Source organism: Brachypodium distachyon, chromosome 5 (assembly GCF_000005505.3).
Source record: "Brachypodium distachyon strain Bd21 chromosome 5, Brachypodium_distachyon_v3.0, whole genome shotgun sequence".
NCBI lineage: Eukaryota > Viridiplantae > Streptophyta > Magnoliopsida > Poales > Poaceae > Brachypodium > Brachypodium distachyon.
Genome location: NC_016135.3, coordinates 24,399,377 through 24,416,030, shown reverse-complemented (window position 1 = coordinate 24,416,030; position 16,654 = coordinate 24,399,377). Strand labels below are relative to the sequence as shown.

The following is a 16,654-nucleotide window of genomic DNA, read 5'->3' as shown; positions in this document are numbered from 1 at the left end:
AATGAGAACTAATATGAACTATCAACATTTCGGGCTTATTCGGTTAATAAGATTTTAAAATCATAGGAATAGGAAAAGTACACTGCACATTTCAATACTCCTGGATTTTTTCATGAGATCTTGCCTAATGCTAAGCATTCTTAGGAATAATTGAACACGATCCTTAGGAATCCGGTATTTCTATTCTTACGAAACAAATGCTACACATATGAAAAAATATGCTAAGGGTTGAAATCATTTAAATTTCCTCCGATCTGCAAGCCCAATGATTCCTTAACGTGGACATCTCTGTTTTTGATAACATTTGTTTTGTGATCTACGTGAACATTTTCCATGAATTGTAATAACATTTTATTTGATATGCATGAATATTTTACACGCCAAGTGGAACAAATTTGCAGAGAGGGCGAAGAAATTACATACTTCTTCCGTCCAACAAAAGATGTCTCAAGTTTGTCAAAATTTGAATGTATCTAAACATGACTTAGTGTATAGATGCATTCAAATTTAGGTAAAATTGAGACATCTTTTATTGGACGGAGGGATTACATATTTTTTGTCAATCGGTTTGGTCAACATGAAGAAAATATTGCCTGTTTATATTCTTGTTCTTAAATTTTAGTCCTTTTGATTCTAAATTATTGTTTGAACTAAAACCACGACAAGAATTTAAGATCGGAGCGAGTATCTGTTTTCAACATTTTCAACATCTAGTTTAGCAAATTATTATTTGGATGTTTGGTTTGAAAATTATAATGCATGAATTTTACATTTAACATTTGGCGCGCAGACTCTGTGCGGTTGGTGAGGTTCCGGATCAATAACAATGAACACTATGTTCGATTTTTTTTTGCGCAAACTTTGTTCGATTTATTAGTAAAGTGCCGCTCATTTACCTAAAAGAACTGTACAGCTGACAGTTTACTGCAGCGTTAACAGTTACTGCTGGTAGTTCTGAATCCTGACAAGCGTCACCCCATAAGTCACCCAGAAGTCGAGTTGCACAACCGCATAACATCTACGAAACTTCTTTCACGTCCGGCACTTCGGTGTCCAATGATTACCAAAAAATATTTATGTAAAGACTATGATTTCTTTTAATGAAATTGGTGGGAGGCCTCTGTCCGTAAAAAAAAAAAAGTCCAATGATGTTCTAGACTTTGTCTTAACCTACGTAATGTTCCAGGAGTAACCTAATACTCGTAGTAGGAGTACTAATAATATTGTTACAAAATCATGTCATCTTCGATAGTGCTTCTTTCAGCAGGCGCGGTCGACTACTCTGCGTCTCGCAAGATAGAACGTTGATGCCGCCCCGCCCAGCAACTCGTTCAGGCACTCTAGTCCGTGCTGGTACCAGCACCAGCAGGCCAGCCAGCTTCAACCTTGACATCAACCAATGGCTCCTGCACACCAAGCAAGTACATCAATGCTATCAACCTGTTGGGTCCTCTTTGATCCCTAAAACCCAATTGGTAGAAGAAACGCATAGAATTGTAAAATATCTTGCCATCATGAATCCTACATGCTGGGAAAGTATGTCTGTGATACGGTACTATATCTTACCCTGCTTGCTTGCCTTTTTGTGTTCAAAAATTTCTTGACAAATGCTATTCGTGCCCTCCTCTGATCCTCTCGTGAAACGGAACCCTGGCAAGCACTCTCGGTATAACTTCCTTCTCGAGTCAAATAATCTGTGTCTGTCCAATAATTAATGGATGCTATTAGGGATCACTGTATGGAGAACCACCTAGAGACAACATACATGACTTCCTAGCATTCTCATAACAGTATTTTTTTTTCAAGGACCAAAGGCAAAGAAACGAGGCTTGCACACAGTTGAAAACAATAATATGCTGCACTTATTTTACTCCCATCAATCAGTTTGTCGTGAGATCTCAGGATTTTCAGCAGACCTATATAGGGTAAAAGGTAAACAAGAACAAGAACCTCCTAAAAAACTGCAACATGGGAGCTTAATGCAGTTCCTGGATGCAAAAATGCAATCCTAAATTACCATGCCAGATATGGGATTCTCGAACATCAAACTTTTTCACGCCTAAATTGTGTAGATGGAGATTTGTCGTGGTTTGCAAGGTATTCAACTAATTTACCTGCAGACCTATATTCAACAGGACTTGTCTGCAAGGCTGCGGGACCTGCAACAATTTCAAGAATTAGAAATGTCGGGATATTATCAAATTGCAAACAACAACATCAATCGGCATAAGGCTGCTGCGTTGAAAATGAAGTTACGACTTATCAGGCATTGTGTCAGAAAACTATATGTTTTATCACACATAAATTACCATGCCATTCTCTACGAGCTAACTTTTTCGTGTCTAAATTGTGTAGACGGAGATATGTCTTGTTTTGCAAACACTGTGGGTATTCAACTAATTTACCTGCATTTGTCACCGATGCTATCCCGGAAGTTTTAGCAGAACTCGTCTGCAAGGCTGCAGTACCTGCAACATTTTCAGAGATAAGTTTTAGCACAAGCACTAAACAATTATCGGTTATATAAGGTAAAGGGTACCTGTAAGAAATGATAGAAACAAAAAAAACTTGCACCGTAAAATTTTTCAAGAAAAGTTCTACAAAACAATATGCGCATGCACATGTCACAGGCTGCGCAAGTCCTCTGATATGGAGGGACCATTGTTTGGTAATTGCCTTCCATTGAAAATAAAATTTGAAGCTGGTCTGCACAACCCTTCTATTTAGAGGATTTTTACGGTACCTGGTACTCCATGTGAGGGTTGGGAGTGCTAAACATGTCTAACCGTCCATTTTATAAGGATAACTTAAACATTTTTTCTCTTTGTATAAACCACTGTATTCTTATCTCCGGTTGGCCGTCGGCCGTCGCACGCTGCCGCCTCTAGCTTCTCCGATTGATTGTGGTACTACTAATGAATCAAGAGTCAACTTCGATCGATTGTGGTACTACTAATGAATCAAGAGTCAACCTACAAATGTACTAATGGATCAAGTCTTAGGAAAATAGCAGATCAATTTGGTAGATTGAAATCTCATACTCCGGCAGCTTAATCTGCCATTAAATTTGTCAACCGTAGCACGCCGCCGGCCGCCTCTCCAGATCTAGCCCCATCCAATGTATAATCATATAGCGGTAATACTAATGAATCAAATCTTGAAAACATAATCATGTATTAACAGATCAAGTCTGGGAAAATTGGCAGATCGGATCGGTAGATTGGATACTCCGGCATCTTAAATTCGTGAGGATCCATCTGAATGTTAAAGATCTCAAGCGTCTTAATTTTTCATGGGGTCTAGAACGTAGTAGGGATGAAGGGGGTCACTCCTGAAAACATCGGCTGCAACTTGAAGAATGCATCGGCTGCTGGTGCTGGTCCTCGATTATCCGGCGATCGAGAACTCCAGCACCGGCGGGATGGGTGAACGACGGCCTGCGATAAAACTCTCAAATACAAACTACTCACTGTTTATTACTATTTTGCCCCTGCTGTCAAGGTACCCCACAGGTTTAGGAAGTGGTACTCCACAAGGTTTGTATTGGAGTACGGGTTAAAATTGGATGTTAGATTAGGAAAAATAGACGGTCTATATTTATCTCGGGGTACCGTAAAAGAGCTCTCTATTTAAGGTAGACCTGACTGTTATTTTTCACTGTTATATCTTTAGTACAAAAATTTAATCACAATATTATGACCTTTCAAACACGTGTCTACGCATTCTTGGGGCAAACCACGAGAATGGGGCAGTGAAAAAAAATCAGGAAGTAGAACATGCATATTATGGCAAAAACTGTTTATACATTGAAGTATTAAACAACCATTTAGATACTGAAGTTTCAGGGATTAAATGTGCAGATAGTTTAACCTAGATTGTAAAACACTGATTGTGTCCTACTAATTCACCTGCATTCATCGCTGATGAGATCCCAGACGTTGTAGCAGGCCTTGTCAAGATACCAAACGTAGCCTGATTGAATGGAGGACCTGCAACGAGTTTGGTGGTCAGGAATTGCATCGTGTTGCCAGGCACCAGTAACAAACAGAAAAGATATCAAGCTTGAATGACCTATGAGGCTGCCGTTTGTAAGTACAGTTATGAATTATCATGCACATAAAAAACGGCGCAACAAATGCATATGAAACAACCAACAGAAGTATGACAGAATGAAAAGCAAGCAGATTCCACCGGTCCAAAAGGTTTCACTAAAATATGTAGCGAGCAAAGAGCCCATTTGTTAAATGGAATCACAAGTGATTACACACTAGAGATTTAGTGGATAAAGTAAGTGTGAATTTACTTTCCATCGCAGTTACTTGGAGGGGATGTCGTTGACGGAGCTCTGCACGTCGACCAGCTTTTAAACTTTCATCTGAAGATCACACGAGTCCATCGATCAGTTAATAATATATGCAAATAACACAATTTGTTTCCCAAACAACAGAACATGAAGAATAGTTTGGGTCTGTACTCTGTCCTACTAATGACTGTTCATGGAATATCAAATGACATCATGACTTCAATGTGTGCTCATGCTACAAGTCCTAATCAACACGAAGTTGAGCACAGCCGGTTAACACATGAAGTGGAAACTATATGCAGAGCGGATGTCAGTTTTACCAAGAAGATCCGCGAGCCGGCTCCTTGCCTTAGATGACAGTCCTGCCATTGGAGAAGAAAAAACATGGTTCTTAACTGTCACAACTATGTATCAAATTTGTTTGCTGGGAGAACCAAGCATAGCTTGGGTGGTCAAGCGGCCCACCAGAGTTCGATCCTCAAAGGAGGTCGCAGTTTGGTGTCTCAATTTGTAAAATTATATATCTATATACTGTCGGATTGCAATCGCGCAGCTCGTACAGTTGAAAGTAAAAAAAAAATTGTTTGCTGGACTGCTTAGTAGTAATAACAAGTTCTTAAAGAGATATCATATTATACCATGGTGTAACTCCTGGTGACTTGAAGAGGGCATCCTGCAAAATGAAAAAGAATGGAACATTATAAATTGTGATTTAGGAGTGTTTTAACTAGCCTAGTCTGAAGAATGTAAAAAGATTACGCTGCATATACATACCTCAACTTGTACTCACGGTAGTGCTTGGCAAGAGCAGATGCTGATCGCCATTGTTGTTTCTTCACACGACGCCTCGGGCGGAAACTAGCAAGGCTGAACCACATGCACCAAATTGACACAAAATTAGTACTTCTGAATTTGGCAACAAACTGTACACATCGACTAAAATTAAGAACCAAGCATGAACACACTACTAAACTGTGATGGAATCAGGTTTGATGTTGGGGGAGGAATTAATTAGCTAACAGCATACCCAAACCCAAGCGGAAGGACATATTGTGGGATCAATCGCCCAGCGGGCATTAGAACCAGATGTTTCAGCTCTGGAACCTTGTAAGCCAACTCGTCGACAATAACCGCTGCCTTGCACCTGACGAGTTTCCAGTCCAAGGACGCCCTAAACATATGAAATAGTACAAGTTTGAGTTGAGGGAGGCTCAAGAACAACATCCTTTCTTTTTATGTACATCAGATCTCTGGTTTACTCGATGAAATTAGGCAAATCGAGGTTGCAATAAAAATAGAAAACCGAAAAAAGCATAAACAATCGGAATAAAGGAGTTAATTAAGCACTACTAACTGTTACTAACAATCTGCTCAATGAACATATACATCACAGGTGTGTGTCACGAATTTTTCTTTTCTTTTAGAATGCAAAGGCTGTGCGGTTTTAGTACCTGAGTTCCTCCGAGTGGAGTATGGAGAGGACGATGGAATGGATCCTGACGGCGCCGTGGCAGACGGTGCTGGCGTGGCTGGCGTAGTGCTTGTACCTCTCGGTGAATTGTCGGACCGCGCTGTCGTCCTTGTTGCCGGCGTCGATGTTGGCCAGGTTCTGGTGCATGTGGACGAAGTGGAGGAGGAGCAGGGCCTCCTGGCTCTGGCGGCAGGTGGTGGGCTGGAGGAAGCGCAGGAGGTAGCCGAGCGCGTCGCCCCACAGGCCCTGCTCCACGAGCAGCTGCAGATGCATCACGCTCATGAAGACGTCCGTCTCCTGGATCAGCCTGCAACCCAGTAATAACAGATTTCAAAGGAAGAAACGATGATTCATTCAGTAAAGAAATGCGGTGCAGGATCAAGCGAAACGGAACGAGTGGAGCGCCGGCCGGCCGGGGGCCCACGGCCTGTACGTACGAAGTGAAGGTGTTCCGGAAGCCGTTGAGTAGGAGGAAAGCGACGAGGCGCCGGTGCCGGTACCGCCGCACGCACGGATACTCCTCGGGGCCGGTGTACACGCGGCAGTCGCTCTCGTCGACGTCGACGGCCATGTAGGGGAGTGGCATCGATCGCACCGGGGGGATTGGGGGGCTTTGGTAGAGTTTGGGAAAGAGGGAGGGAATCAGGGAAGGGGACAGCGTCTTATATTTCTTCGGTCTTGGGGTGGTGGTGGGGGCGTGTGGTTTGGGGGGTGGGGGTGGGGGATTTCAGTTCGTTCACCTGGGCCGATCTTCCTAAAGCCCAGCGCAAAAAGCCCAAGCCCACACCCGGTCCAGCCCAAGGTACGGAAAATGGTTGTTTTATTAAAATAATTAGTACGGATCAACATCTGGCCATCGTCTTAGTACCTTTTTTATAAGGTTTTGTTTATCCTTGGCGACGGCGTCCTGACGATGGAGGCGACGACGCTCGGATTTTTGATCTCCCGGCTCCATCTCCGTTCTAGTGTGGCTATCATGGTCTATTCCATGGAGTTTGTGGATCTCACGGCTCGTAATTTCGTGATTTTGGTATTCTTCCTCGTCGGTTCGGAGATGATTCAATGGTTTGACAACCTGTCTTGCGAGGGGCGATGATTCAATGGTTTGACAACTCGTCGGTTCCACCTGTCTATTTCCAGTTTTTTGGGATTTCGGGGCAGGATTCGGACGGAAAACTAGGGCCCGGCCCGGGCGGCCCATGCCTAGGTCTAGTATAGACATGATGAGTTTTTTTCCGTCCATACACGGTGGATTTTGCTAAAAAAGACACGGTATGGATCAGACATTCAACGCCTAGTCTAAACCAGAGAAAATTGCACAAACCACTTAACTTTGATCACCATGTTGCGGAGAACACCCACTCGATGTCTTTTTTGCGCAAAACACCTACTATTTGTCTAATCTGTTGCAGATAAGTCATAACCTGAGTTTTAACCCGTTAACGAGGTTTCGGAGGAACCCACCCATCAGTGCCAAGCTGGCAGCTCTGGCTTGCCAGCATGGAGCGGGTCGGGTTTGAGATGAGTTCTAATTGAATTTTACTTGACATTGTTGATTCAACCTTAGTGTCCATGAAATAAAATAGATCGAGACCGGCTAGTTTGAATCAAAAATGTCAAATAAATTTAATTTAGAACTCAACTCGAACCCGACCCGCTCCACGCTGGCAAGACCGAGCTGCCAACTTGGCACTGACGAGTGGGCCCCATCGGTCAGAAACCTTATTGACGGGTTAAAACTTGGATTATGACTTATTTGCAATGGATTAGACAAATAGTAGATGTTTTGCGCAAAAAAGATGTCGATGGGTGTATTCCGCGGCAAGACCAAAGTTGAGTGGTTTGTGCAATTTCCTCAGTCTAACCATGCCTGCCTCACCACACTTTGTAGAAGGATATGACGAGGTTGAAGTATGTGGATTCCCTGACTTCTTAAGGGCTTTTTGCAAAATTATATATAGTGTCGGCCGTGCCCTCTCCGCCACCTCCATGTGTGCAGCGTCTCTGCTATTTGGTGTGCTTCGACAATTTTTAGAAAGAAAAAAGAAAAAGAAAAGTGTGCAGCGTCTGCGTATTTCTTTCTTTCGAAATCACCGTTCCGACTTGGCAAAACAACTTCGTTGGACCACTTTACCTATTTGCAAGTTGACAGACCATAGTGAATATAAGTGCTCAGCTTAAGAGGAATGGTGGTGCATTTTACTCTAAAAATACATACTACTAGTAGCATTTACCGCAAATCCGTAACAAATTCTTAGGATCCTAGCACACCTCGTTAGAAAACATAAAATCTGTTCGTGAAGACACACAAAGGCAAGTGACATACTCCTGATTTACAACATCTCCAAACATGACGCAGCAATGCAATGACACACAAAAGATAATGTAAGATGGTTAAGGAGCAGATTCAGAGAGGGAAGCTCTGCTGATCATCCTCCATCAGTTTGCATCAGGCTCCACGGTGACTTCGGTGAAATGGCAAATCTGCAGATACAAGGATGCAAGTGGTCAAGTTCATGAACGCTCACAGGTCATTCATTTCTATGCATAACAGAGCAACAGGTTCCAGCAACACTAGCATATGTACAACGTTTTACCACAGCCGAAGAACGTAGCCATGGAGGTCGGCCTCCTGAAGGTTGGGCTGCAGAGGCTGGAGCTTGTACTCTTGCAGCTGCGGCGAGAGCTTCAGGGCTGTCATGGAGGACTCGGCGTCCTGGCTGTAGAGCTGGCTGCCGACGTCCCACAGCGGGAACAGCTTCGGGTCGATCATCTCGGCTGCCTGGCTCTGCTGTCCGCTTGCCGGATCCTTTAGACAGACACAAACAAGTTCAAGGAGTGGAGCACAGAATCACCTGAGGAGAAAGCTGTTATGTCTTACCATGTGGCACAGATAGCTGCTCTGGTCCTCTGGGATGTGCATCTCCTATCAGAATGAAACAGAAAACTCAATCAAGATTCAGTTCTTTAGAAAATGGTGTAGTAAAAGGATGGTGGAATGCTGAAGCGATGCAGCTTGGTTTGCGTACCCCATGGCGCATCTCGAGCAGCTGCTGATCAAGTAGCTGTTGCTGCTAGAAATTAGGGTGTTAGCATAGCATCGAGCACCGAGGAATGTAGAGTTTGGTCGGTGAAAAGAACCTAGAGCTATTGCATTGAGTTGTTGGGTTGTTTGTTTGTTACCTTCCTCAGGCGAATTTTGTAGAGAGAGAAGTCAATCTGCTGCTCAAGATTGAGCACATCTTGCAAAGTCAATGAACCCAAGTCCTCACCCATGTACTGCCTCATAATGATCTTAAGCCTGTTGCTCTCATCCTTCATTCTCGTCATCTCATGGATGATTCTCTTTATGAAAAAAAGGAAGATTATCATGTAAGGTCAGTATAAAAAGTAATGATGTTTGTTCAAAACATTAGTTGCACCTGCTGGATATCCATCTCATCAAAACGGGTGCTGGGGGCTTTCAGGTATCTGTCAAAGATAGTTGTGATTCTGCCAGACACAAAAAAGAAATGGTGCATGTATTTGATCATCATCAGTTTCTCTTTCTTCACAGTTCACACACTACAAAGGGTATATGCTAAGTCAAAATGAATGCCGTAGGAAGAAATTAGTACGAATCAGTTAAGAACTTTCGAACGATCTTTGACTACATTGTACAACTTCAGTGCAGAACAAGCTGAAATCTTGCAGATTATCTTATTTGACCAACCAAATCTTGCAGATTATCAACAATAGAAGTTCCCAACAAAAAATTCAAATAGAAGCATACAAATTTCGGAAAATTGCAGAAGACAAACTGAACAATTAAAAGAACATTATGGCAGCACTGCAACAACACCATGAAAGTTAGACAGTATCTGAAATTTCAGTGCGTTCTAAAAATAAGAAAGAACACAAATGATTAAAATGCAAAGAACATGCAATAATTAAGGCAGTTAAAAATGTTTTGCACACCTCCATGGTGGACTGGAGTACTCATACATCTTGCCGCTGCCTGAGAAGATAACTACACCAATCTGTGCATCACACAGAATGGCTAGCTCATTCGCCTTCTTGAGCAGCCCCATCCGCCTCTTGGAGAAGGTAACTTGGCGGCTTGTCGTGTTCTCGATCTTCTTAAGCTCTACTTTCCCACGCCCCATCGGTCCAGTGTGGTGGTTCTTTTCTCCTATGAAATCTGCCAGAAAGTGCTGATCAAATTATGATGCCAAAGTTCATCAAAGATGAGAACCAAGTCAATGGTTTCAAATGCACTATAAGAGATGTACCGAATGGCTTCAAGAGCAGGAAATAAGATATAACAAATGATTTGAGACGCAGAAGTGCATAACAATACAAACTAGTTCTTTCAAATCCCACAAACTTACAGTTGGATCCTAATGGCTAAAACCACCATGATGATCAAATGGCTTTAAATGCATGAGGTGAGGAAGAAAAAACCATGTACATAGACAGCATACCACATATTATCCACTATTAACAGCAAAAAGTGCATTTGCAAGACATGTTCTTGCACCAAGTATGTGCAACAGAGCAAGAGAGGTAGAAATCCATGAAGAAAAGCAAAGGGGCAGGAGCATCACCTGTATGTGCTTCTTCAGAAGATAGAGAGGAAAGTAAAGGGCTACGGGCACCTTTATATATCTGAAAAGTTCTTGTCTCAAACCTTAAAGACTAGTATTATTCTGATCATCTCTTGTCAAGCTGTCCCACTATATATTACAGACAAGGGATCACACCATAAACGAGAAAAGGAAGCAAATCAAGCAATGTAGCTAACTTAACTTTCTACAATTTATGCCCCCATAAATAGCATGCACGAACAGACTTGTAGAGTACCAATGTAGGCTAAAAATATCTGTCGCGTAAACTACACTGTGTCCTTTTATTACCACAATTTGGATAAGCGGGATACTTAAAAATAAGATTAATGCATGATGATGGATTTAAGTGTGAGTTTGTGTGTGTATGAGAGATGGTACCAGATGTCCGAAAATGGTAACGTTGAAATCCTGAAACAACCTTGCTGTGGACTGGTAACTGCCTCTTACTCAGCATAGCATGTGATGAGCTTGCAGGCAGGCTTCTCCTGTAAGAAGCCCAACCTAGAATTGACCAAGACAGAGAATAACTAGGAGCAATAATGCTTTCAATGAGGTAGCTTTTGGTCCACACTACACCTAACCTACTGGATGTCAGGGAAGCACAGTCAAATGACATATGTCACATATCCCTACCAATATCATCTGCTACGCGTCTGAAAAGATAACAAATGATCAACAGATATCCCTCTGGAAGACTGGAAAGGTGTTTTAGTCACTACTTCACTAGAAATGCTCTTTCTTTTCCTAAAAGAAGAGACACGTCAAAAGTTACATTGCCTATGTAATTATGCCACAGAAATTTTCATGGTCTCACACAGATATTGAACATTCAGAATAATTGCTGTGATTATTACTCAAGTTTTTCAAGAAAAAAGTGCTAAGTTTACTTGCTCGCTCGCCTTGTGGAACAGATGGTCCTGAACTCCTGAAGGAGAGTTTTACAAGGCATTCAGAGCTCATTCATGAGTCGTGATCAAGAGCCAGCAGAACATGATGGCAGAAGATATCTTCTCTAAAATAGAGTACTTCCAACGGAGTTCCGGGCACCATCATACTGACTTATAAGGTAAAGAAATTATGCTCTACTTCTCATGGGGCAGTTGAGACAGAGTGGGGGAGGCTCGCACACATTTGCCTGGCCTGTCAGCATCTGACTATCTCTATCTGTTTTCTTGTTTCTCTTGGACAATTGAGTCATGTTCACACCTGGTAAGGAATATAGTTATGTGTTGCATTACCCATGCAAATTCTTTCTCAAAACAAACTTTGGTTCACTTCCCTGAGTTTTGAAGTTATTATAACTTCATGCCGCCATTTCGGCATGGTTTCCATGAATTTGTCCTAGAATGAATTTTGTTTTGGGCTAAACTAAACAGTTGTTGGGAAAAATTGGCAATGGACATCTTTCGGCTGGGATACCAAATCAATCACTCTTTATACTTCTAGCACTAGCATAATCTAAAAATAATAACTGAGGTGAATATCCAACTTCCTCGTTCAAACACAAGTTACAAGAGTCACAAATACAATAAAGTTCACGCTGACAACAATACCGAAGGATGTTACATGATATATATGTAGTGACATAAACCAAGGATGTCATCACAATTTGCTGGATGGCACCCCAACACCAGAGGCCCTAACCTTCTTCTCGACCACCTTTGAGAGCTCTTTCACTTCCTCCTTGGGAACATGGCGAGGATGACTTAACCAAAGACCTCCATCAACAACTAGTGTGGTCCCATTTACATATTTGCCTGCAAAACCAATTGTTAAATACAGCAAATGGGTAATTTTCTGGCATAGGCTAAGCCATTACTTTACTTTTTTTTTCTAACGTGTGTCAATCCTGGGTATGACAATGGCAAGGAAAGGAAAATTAATTGGGCTAGACCAGGCACATGAATAGCAGGGTTCGTTAAAGCTATACAAATCCAAGTCACTTATTTCCGGACGGAGGGAGTAAGACCTCAAGGTAAGAGGATGCTCAGAGCTTATTGGACTTTTCCGGTTCAAAGAACGTTCAGTTATTTTGTTACAGGAAAATTGAATAACACAACTGACCTGCATCAGAAGCCAGGTAGAGCGCAGCCATTGCGATGTCCCGTGTCTCCCCCAACTTAAATAAAGGCATCATTTCCCTTTTCCCCTTTCCCATTTCATCAGGTGCAAGCTTCCTCATTCCTGGAGTGCCTCCAATTGGCCCTGGTGCAATTCCATTGACCCTAATTTCATAATCTGTTCCCCACTCCAGAGCAAGTGATCTTGTGATACTATCAACACCTGCCTGTAGAAGCCAATGCCATCAGGAGAAGTCTACTTATTTCAATCGTTTTCTGGAAATGAATCAAACATGATCTAGTACCTTAGCCGCGGAGACATGAATTTGGTACCAAGCCGCAGTATAATGCAATGTCGCACTTATGTTGATGATGAGGCCACCAGTGGAGGGGCCTTTCCCTGGCCCACCTTTTTTCAAATACTTCAGAGCTTCATAGCACATTGTGTACGTACCCACAGTGTCAATGTCAAGAACTGCAGAGAGAAAATTCAGTCAATATTAAATTCTCTGAAAGAAAAATGTAAGGAGTTAGTTGTTTGTCACATGACAGACATGTTATGAGCGCAAAAAATGCTTGAGCTAGTAACCTAGCATTGAACAATAAGCTTGAGCAAGACCACATTATTCTTCAAATGGCATGCACGAAGATCCTCATGCAGAGCAACCAATATTCACACGATTGGACCAAACAACAACTCTCAGGTAAACCACGAGCATATGATTTAATGAAGCACCTGTTCGGAATCCCTTGGGCGTCAGATCCTCTGGGGACGCAAGGAAGTTGCCGGCTGCACCATTGACAAGAATGTCAAGCTTGCCGAAATGCTCAACCGTGGACGCTAGCACTCTCGCTGCATCCTCCTGCTTGCGGACATCTCCCTGGAATCCAACAGCCTGCACACCAGACGTCCACACCAAGCTCATGTTACTACAGATCAACACTACTTTATCCCCAAAGCACAAGAGGCTACTCCATTTAATCATGGTAGGAAGATACTCCTATTCCTTTTGTGAATTTCGTTCCACAAGCCAAAGACACATGAAGCACATAACATTGTACAACGACCAGTCCAATTTTATTTTATTTTTGACAGCACTCCAATAATTATAGCACAGGTATGTAACTTCAGAAAATAATGACGTGATTTCATTTCATAGGGAAAGACATTTGTACAATGGAGGTGGTTATCAGAATCCCCTAACAAAACCTGGTCCATTGGATTCGATGAACCAGGACAAGAAACGAGAATTGTCCATACAAAATCGAATGATTTCCCTACTTATTTATTAAGCAAGAAATTACCAATGAGACGAGTCCGCCTAACGAGCAAAGACCACCGAATTTAACCAAGTACTCAGGTGGGGATCCCCAGCGATTTTTCAGAAAAAAAAGATGACACATGGGTGCTAATGGTAGGTAGGGCTAAAGCGGAAGAAGGATTTGGATTGGAGCGCACCGGTAGGCCGTGGGAGCGGAGGACGGCGACGGCCTTGTCAAGGACCTCACGGCGGCGCCCCATCATAGCGACATGGGCGCCATGGCGGGCGAGCTGGACAGCGATCTTGAAGGAGATGACGGATATGCCGGTAACCAGCGCCACCTTGCCCCTCAGCACGTCATCCCGGAACGGCGACTTCCTCGCTGCCATCACCTACTCTCCTCTTCCCCTGATCGCCTCCTGGCCAACCCTATCGCCAAGTTTCCGGTGTAGATGCAGATGGAGAATATGCTAGCTTTGTTCCCTGCTGATGGCCGTCTTTGTTCCTTGTTTGGCCCCGTCTTTGACACGCGACTCAGCTGTATTTTACTGACGCGTGGCTGTGATATTTTTGGGGTACAATTAAGCATATGCCAACTACAACTTCCTTTTTTTTCCTTTCAATTAAATGCCAACAACTGTAACAAGGTTTTTCTTTCGTTCGATAATAAAATGTGACATTGTTTTAGAGGGACTTTGAAGAGAAAATAAATTGCATTGGAATCCCAGCAACTTTCTGGCCTGGCTTCATAACTTGCTTCACTCTTCGGGATTTGCGGTAACCAGAGTCAGCGATCCACATGTTTTTAAGTGTACATATCATAATTTGGCCCATGTTAAAACAGCGGTTGAACCTTCACCGCCTTCAACCCAACCTTTGGCTCGCCGCCTACGCGATCAAGATTGAGAGAGCTCCCACTTCTATTACCATGCTAAGTAAAATGCAAGGGCCGACACAAGGCAACCCAACCCTCTAACGTCATGGCAAAAGATAGATATGAGGTTGCGGTTTGGGTGTTGTGAGCAAGAGCAGTTTTTTTCTTTCTTTCATGATTCCATCATTCGGTCTTGTTAAAGGCATCTCCAAGAAAAAGGCATCTCCAAGGACGAGCCCTTATTTGTCCATCTCATTTGTCCGGATGGACTAAAAATACCATGGCACCCCATGGGAGCCCCATTTGTCCATCTCATGTTACTACAGATCAACACTACTTTATCCCCAAATCACAAGAGGCTAGTTCATTTAATCATGGTGGGGAACATACTCCTATTCATTTTGTGAATTTCGTACCACAAGTCAAAGGGAGATGAAGCACAGAGAGTAATCCATTTTTATTTCATTTTTTTGGCAGCAATCCAAGTACCTAATTTCAGAAAATACTGAGGTGATTACATTTCATGGAGAGAGGCATACAAAATCGCAACGATTTCTCTTCTTATTTATCAAGCAAGCAACTACTCCGTACTAACGAGATGTGTCCCCCTAACTAGCAGAGACCACCAAATTTAAGCAAGCAGTAGTCGTGACCAAGATGACACATGTGTAATAATGGTAGGTAGGGTTAACGCGGAAGAGGGATGCGGGATTGGGGCGCACCCGTAGGTCGTGGGAGCGGAGGGCGGCGACGGCCTTGTCGAGGACCTCGCGGCGGCGGCCCATGATGGCGACGTGGGCGCCGTGGCGGGCGAGCTGGGAGGCGATCTCGAAGCAGATGCCGGAGCCGCCGCCGGTGACCAGCGCCGCCTTGCCCCTCAGCACGTCCGCCCGGAACGGCGACTCCCTCGCCATCACCTCCGCTCCTCTTCGCCTCCCCGCCAAACCCTCTTGCGAAGCTTCCGGTGTAGACGCAGATGGAGAAGAAGATGCTAGTAGTTGAGTTCGCCGCTGGTGGCCGGCTTTGTTCCTTGTTTGGCCCCGTCTTCGACACGCGAGGCTGCTAATATTGTACTGACGCGTGGCTGTGACATTTTTGGGGCACGATTGTACAAATAAGCATATGCCAACTACACCAACCCCTTTTTTTTCAACTGTACTATACTGCCAAGAGAGAATAAATTGCATTGGAATCTCAGCAACTTTCTAGTTTGGCTTCCTAGACATGTTCCTTCTCCTGGATTTGTCATTCTTTGCCATCGCACTCCGTCCGGTTTACGAGGACCGCACATGATTTTATGATGAATTTTGACCAAACTTGTAATACGAGGTTGTGGGATACAAAAGAGATATCATTGGATTCGTATTGAAAAACTTTTTCTAATGGTATAACTTTTTTTACGTATATTGAATATTATTTATATAATTGTTGTTCAAAATTTAGCACAATAATCAATGCGGGCTTATAAACCCGGACGAAGGTAGTACATATCACAATATGGACCTTAGTGAAACATGAAATGAGTAAAATGTGAGGATCAAATTCCAACAGTCCAACAATAAATTTACTTTCGAAGGAAGTGGGCAGGAAAACAATGGGAAGGGATCAATGGAAGAGTCTTTTTTTTAGAGAGAGAAAGAAATCAAGGGAAGAGTCAAAGACACGAATCGTGTGGATGTTTTACTTTTTTTTTTTGAGTGGAGTGTGGATGTTTTACATTGGCAACACAATATCTGTTCACGGGTCTCCCTGTGGCGATTCCCGGCCCAAGCACCAGAGAAGCGCATGTAAAAGGGAGGGGAAGTTGGCAGGACACCAGACGGCTGTAGGCCCATTTCAGGCCCTTAAGCTAGTAGCGCCTGCCCGGGCCAGTGTAGCAAAGTGCAGCCCTTGATCGATGCTACGGAGAGTACGTAGTCTATGTACATTCCTGGGGATTTTTCTTCTCTTCTTCCTCGGAAACTCGGTGATGACAAGAGCATTCTTGAATCTTGATCCGTGTCGGGACAAAGAACAAAGCACACGCGCAACACATGATAAGCACATCGATCGTGCACGTACGTACGTACGTACGGTG

The 16,654-nt window shown here is 43.2% G+C and overlaps 3 protein-coding genes across 5 annotated transcripts; all 3 read right to left on the bottom strand.

The window, feature by feature from the left end:
• Window positions 1-1,060: 1,060 nt before the first annotated feature.
• LOC100833242 lies at window positions 1,061-6,426 on the bottom strand. 2 transcript variants are annotated; one of them, XM_024455795.1, is made up of 12 exons: window positions 6,212-6,426; window positions 5,755-6,081; window positions 5,331-5,474; window positions 5,078-5,170; window positions 4,942-4,976; window positions 4,624-4,665; window positions 4,304-4,375; window positions 3,909-3,989; window positions 2,406-2,468; window positions 2,115-2,159; window positions 1,567-1,700; window positions 1,061-1,406 (listed from the first exon to the last, which is right to left on the bottom strand). In XM_024455795.1, the coding sequence occupies exons 1-12, from the start codon at window positions 6,358-6,360 to the stop codon at window positions 1,341-1,343; spliced, it is 1,251 nt and encodes a 416-aa protein (XP_024311563.1). In that variant the 5' UTR covers window positions 6,361-6,426; the 3' UTR covers window positions 1,061-1,340. The 2 variants fall into 2 exon arrangements, with proteins under 2 accessions (XP_024311563.1, XP_010227266.2); XM_010228964.3 differs by lacking the exon at window positions 2,115-2,159.
• A 1,941-nt stretch (window positions 6,427-8,367) lies between these two features.
• Window positions 8,368-10,844, bottom strand: LOC100832929 (MADS-box transcription factor 31-like). Of its 2 annotated transcripts, XM_024455406.1 has the most exons (7): window positions 10,760-10,844; window positions 9,732-9,954; window positions 9,197-9,266; window positions 8,958-9,119; window positions 8,804-8,845; window positions 8,656-8,700; window positions 8,368-8,583 (listed from the first exon to the last, which is right to left on the bottom strand). In XM_024455406.1, exons 1-7 carry the CDS (start codon window positions 10,833-10,835, stop codon window positions 8,368-8,370), a joined length of 834 nt encoding a protein of 277 aa, XP_024311174.1. In that variant the 5' UTR covers window positions 10,836-10,844. The 2 variants fall into 2 exon arrangements, with proteins under 2 accessions (XP_024311174.1, NP_001289806.1); NM_001302877.1 differs by lacking the exon at window positions 10,760-10,844 and having other exon boundaries at window positions 9,732-9,919.
• A 948-nt stretch (window positions 10,845-11,792) lies between these two features.
• On the bottom strand, window positions 11,793-15,668 carry LOC100838861 (peroxisomal 2,4-dienoyl-CoA reductase). Its single transcript, XM_003580495.3, has 5 exons — window positions 15,300-15,668; window positions 13,178-13,337; window positions 12,747-12,916; window positions 12,446-12,668; window positions 11,793-12,138 (listed from the first exon to the last, which is right to left on the bottom strand). The coding sequence occupies exons 1-5, from the start codon at window positions 15,489-15,491 to the stop codon at window positions 11,984-11,986; spliced, it is 900 nt and encodes a 299-aa protein (XP_003580543.1). The 5' UTR covers window positions 15,492-15,668; the 3' UTR covers window positions 11,793-11,983.
• Window positions 15,669-16,654: the final 986 nt, after the last annotated feature.

What these genes read in the sequence shown, in the direction of transcription:
- LOC100833242 (XM_024455795.1), bottom strand. Translation starts at nt 6,360, where the DNA reads ATGCCACTCCCCTACATGGCCGTCGACGTCGACGAGAGCGACTGCCGC. An exon ending in TTCCGGAACACCTTCACTTC is followed by an intron (nt 6,082 to 6,211) that starts GTACGTACAGGC and finishes ACTGGGTTGCAG; the next exon opens with GCTGATCCAGGAGACGGACG. An exon ending in CTCATCAGCGATGAATGCAG is followed by an intron (nt 2,469 to 3,908) that starts GTGAATTAGTAG and finishes AAAATGTTGCAG; the next exon opens with GTACTGCAGCCTTGCAGACG.
- LOC100832929 (XM_024455406.1), bottom strand. Translation starts at nt 10,835, where the DNA reads ATGCTGAGTAAGAGGCAGTTACCAGTCCACAGCAAGGTTGTTTCAGGA. An exon ending in ACAAAATTCGCCTGAGGAAG is followed by an intron (nt 8,846 to 8,957) that starts GTAACAAACAAA and finishes AATTTCTAGCAG; the next exon opens with CAACAGCTACTTGATCAGCA. An exon ending in TGCTCGAGATGCGCCATGGG is followed by an intron (nt 8,701 to 8,803) that starts GTACGCAAACCA and finishes TCATTCTGATAG; the next exon opens with GAGATGCACATCCCAGAGGA.
- LOC100838861 (XM_003580495.3), bottom strand. Translation starts at nt 15,491, where the DNA reads ATGGCGAGGGAGTCGCCGTTCCGGGCGGACGTGCTGAGGGGCAAGGCG. An exon ending in GCCCAAGGGATTCCGAACAG is followed by an intron (nt 12,917 to 13,177) that starts GTGCTTCATTAA and finishes TTCTCTCTGCAG; the next exon opens with TTCTTGACATTGACACTGTG. An exon ending in CTACCTGGCTTCTGATGCAG is followed by an intron (nt 12,139 to 12,445) that starts GTCAGTTGTGTT and finishes TTGGTTTTGCAG; the next exon opens with GCAAATATGTAAATGGGACC.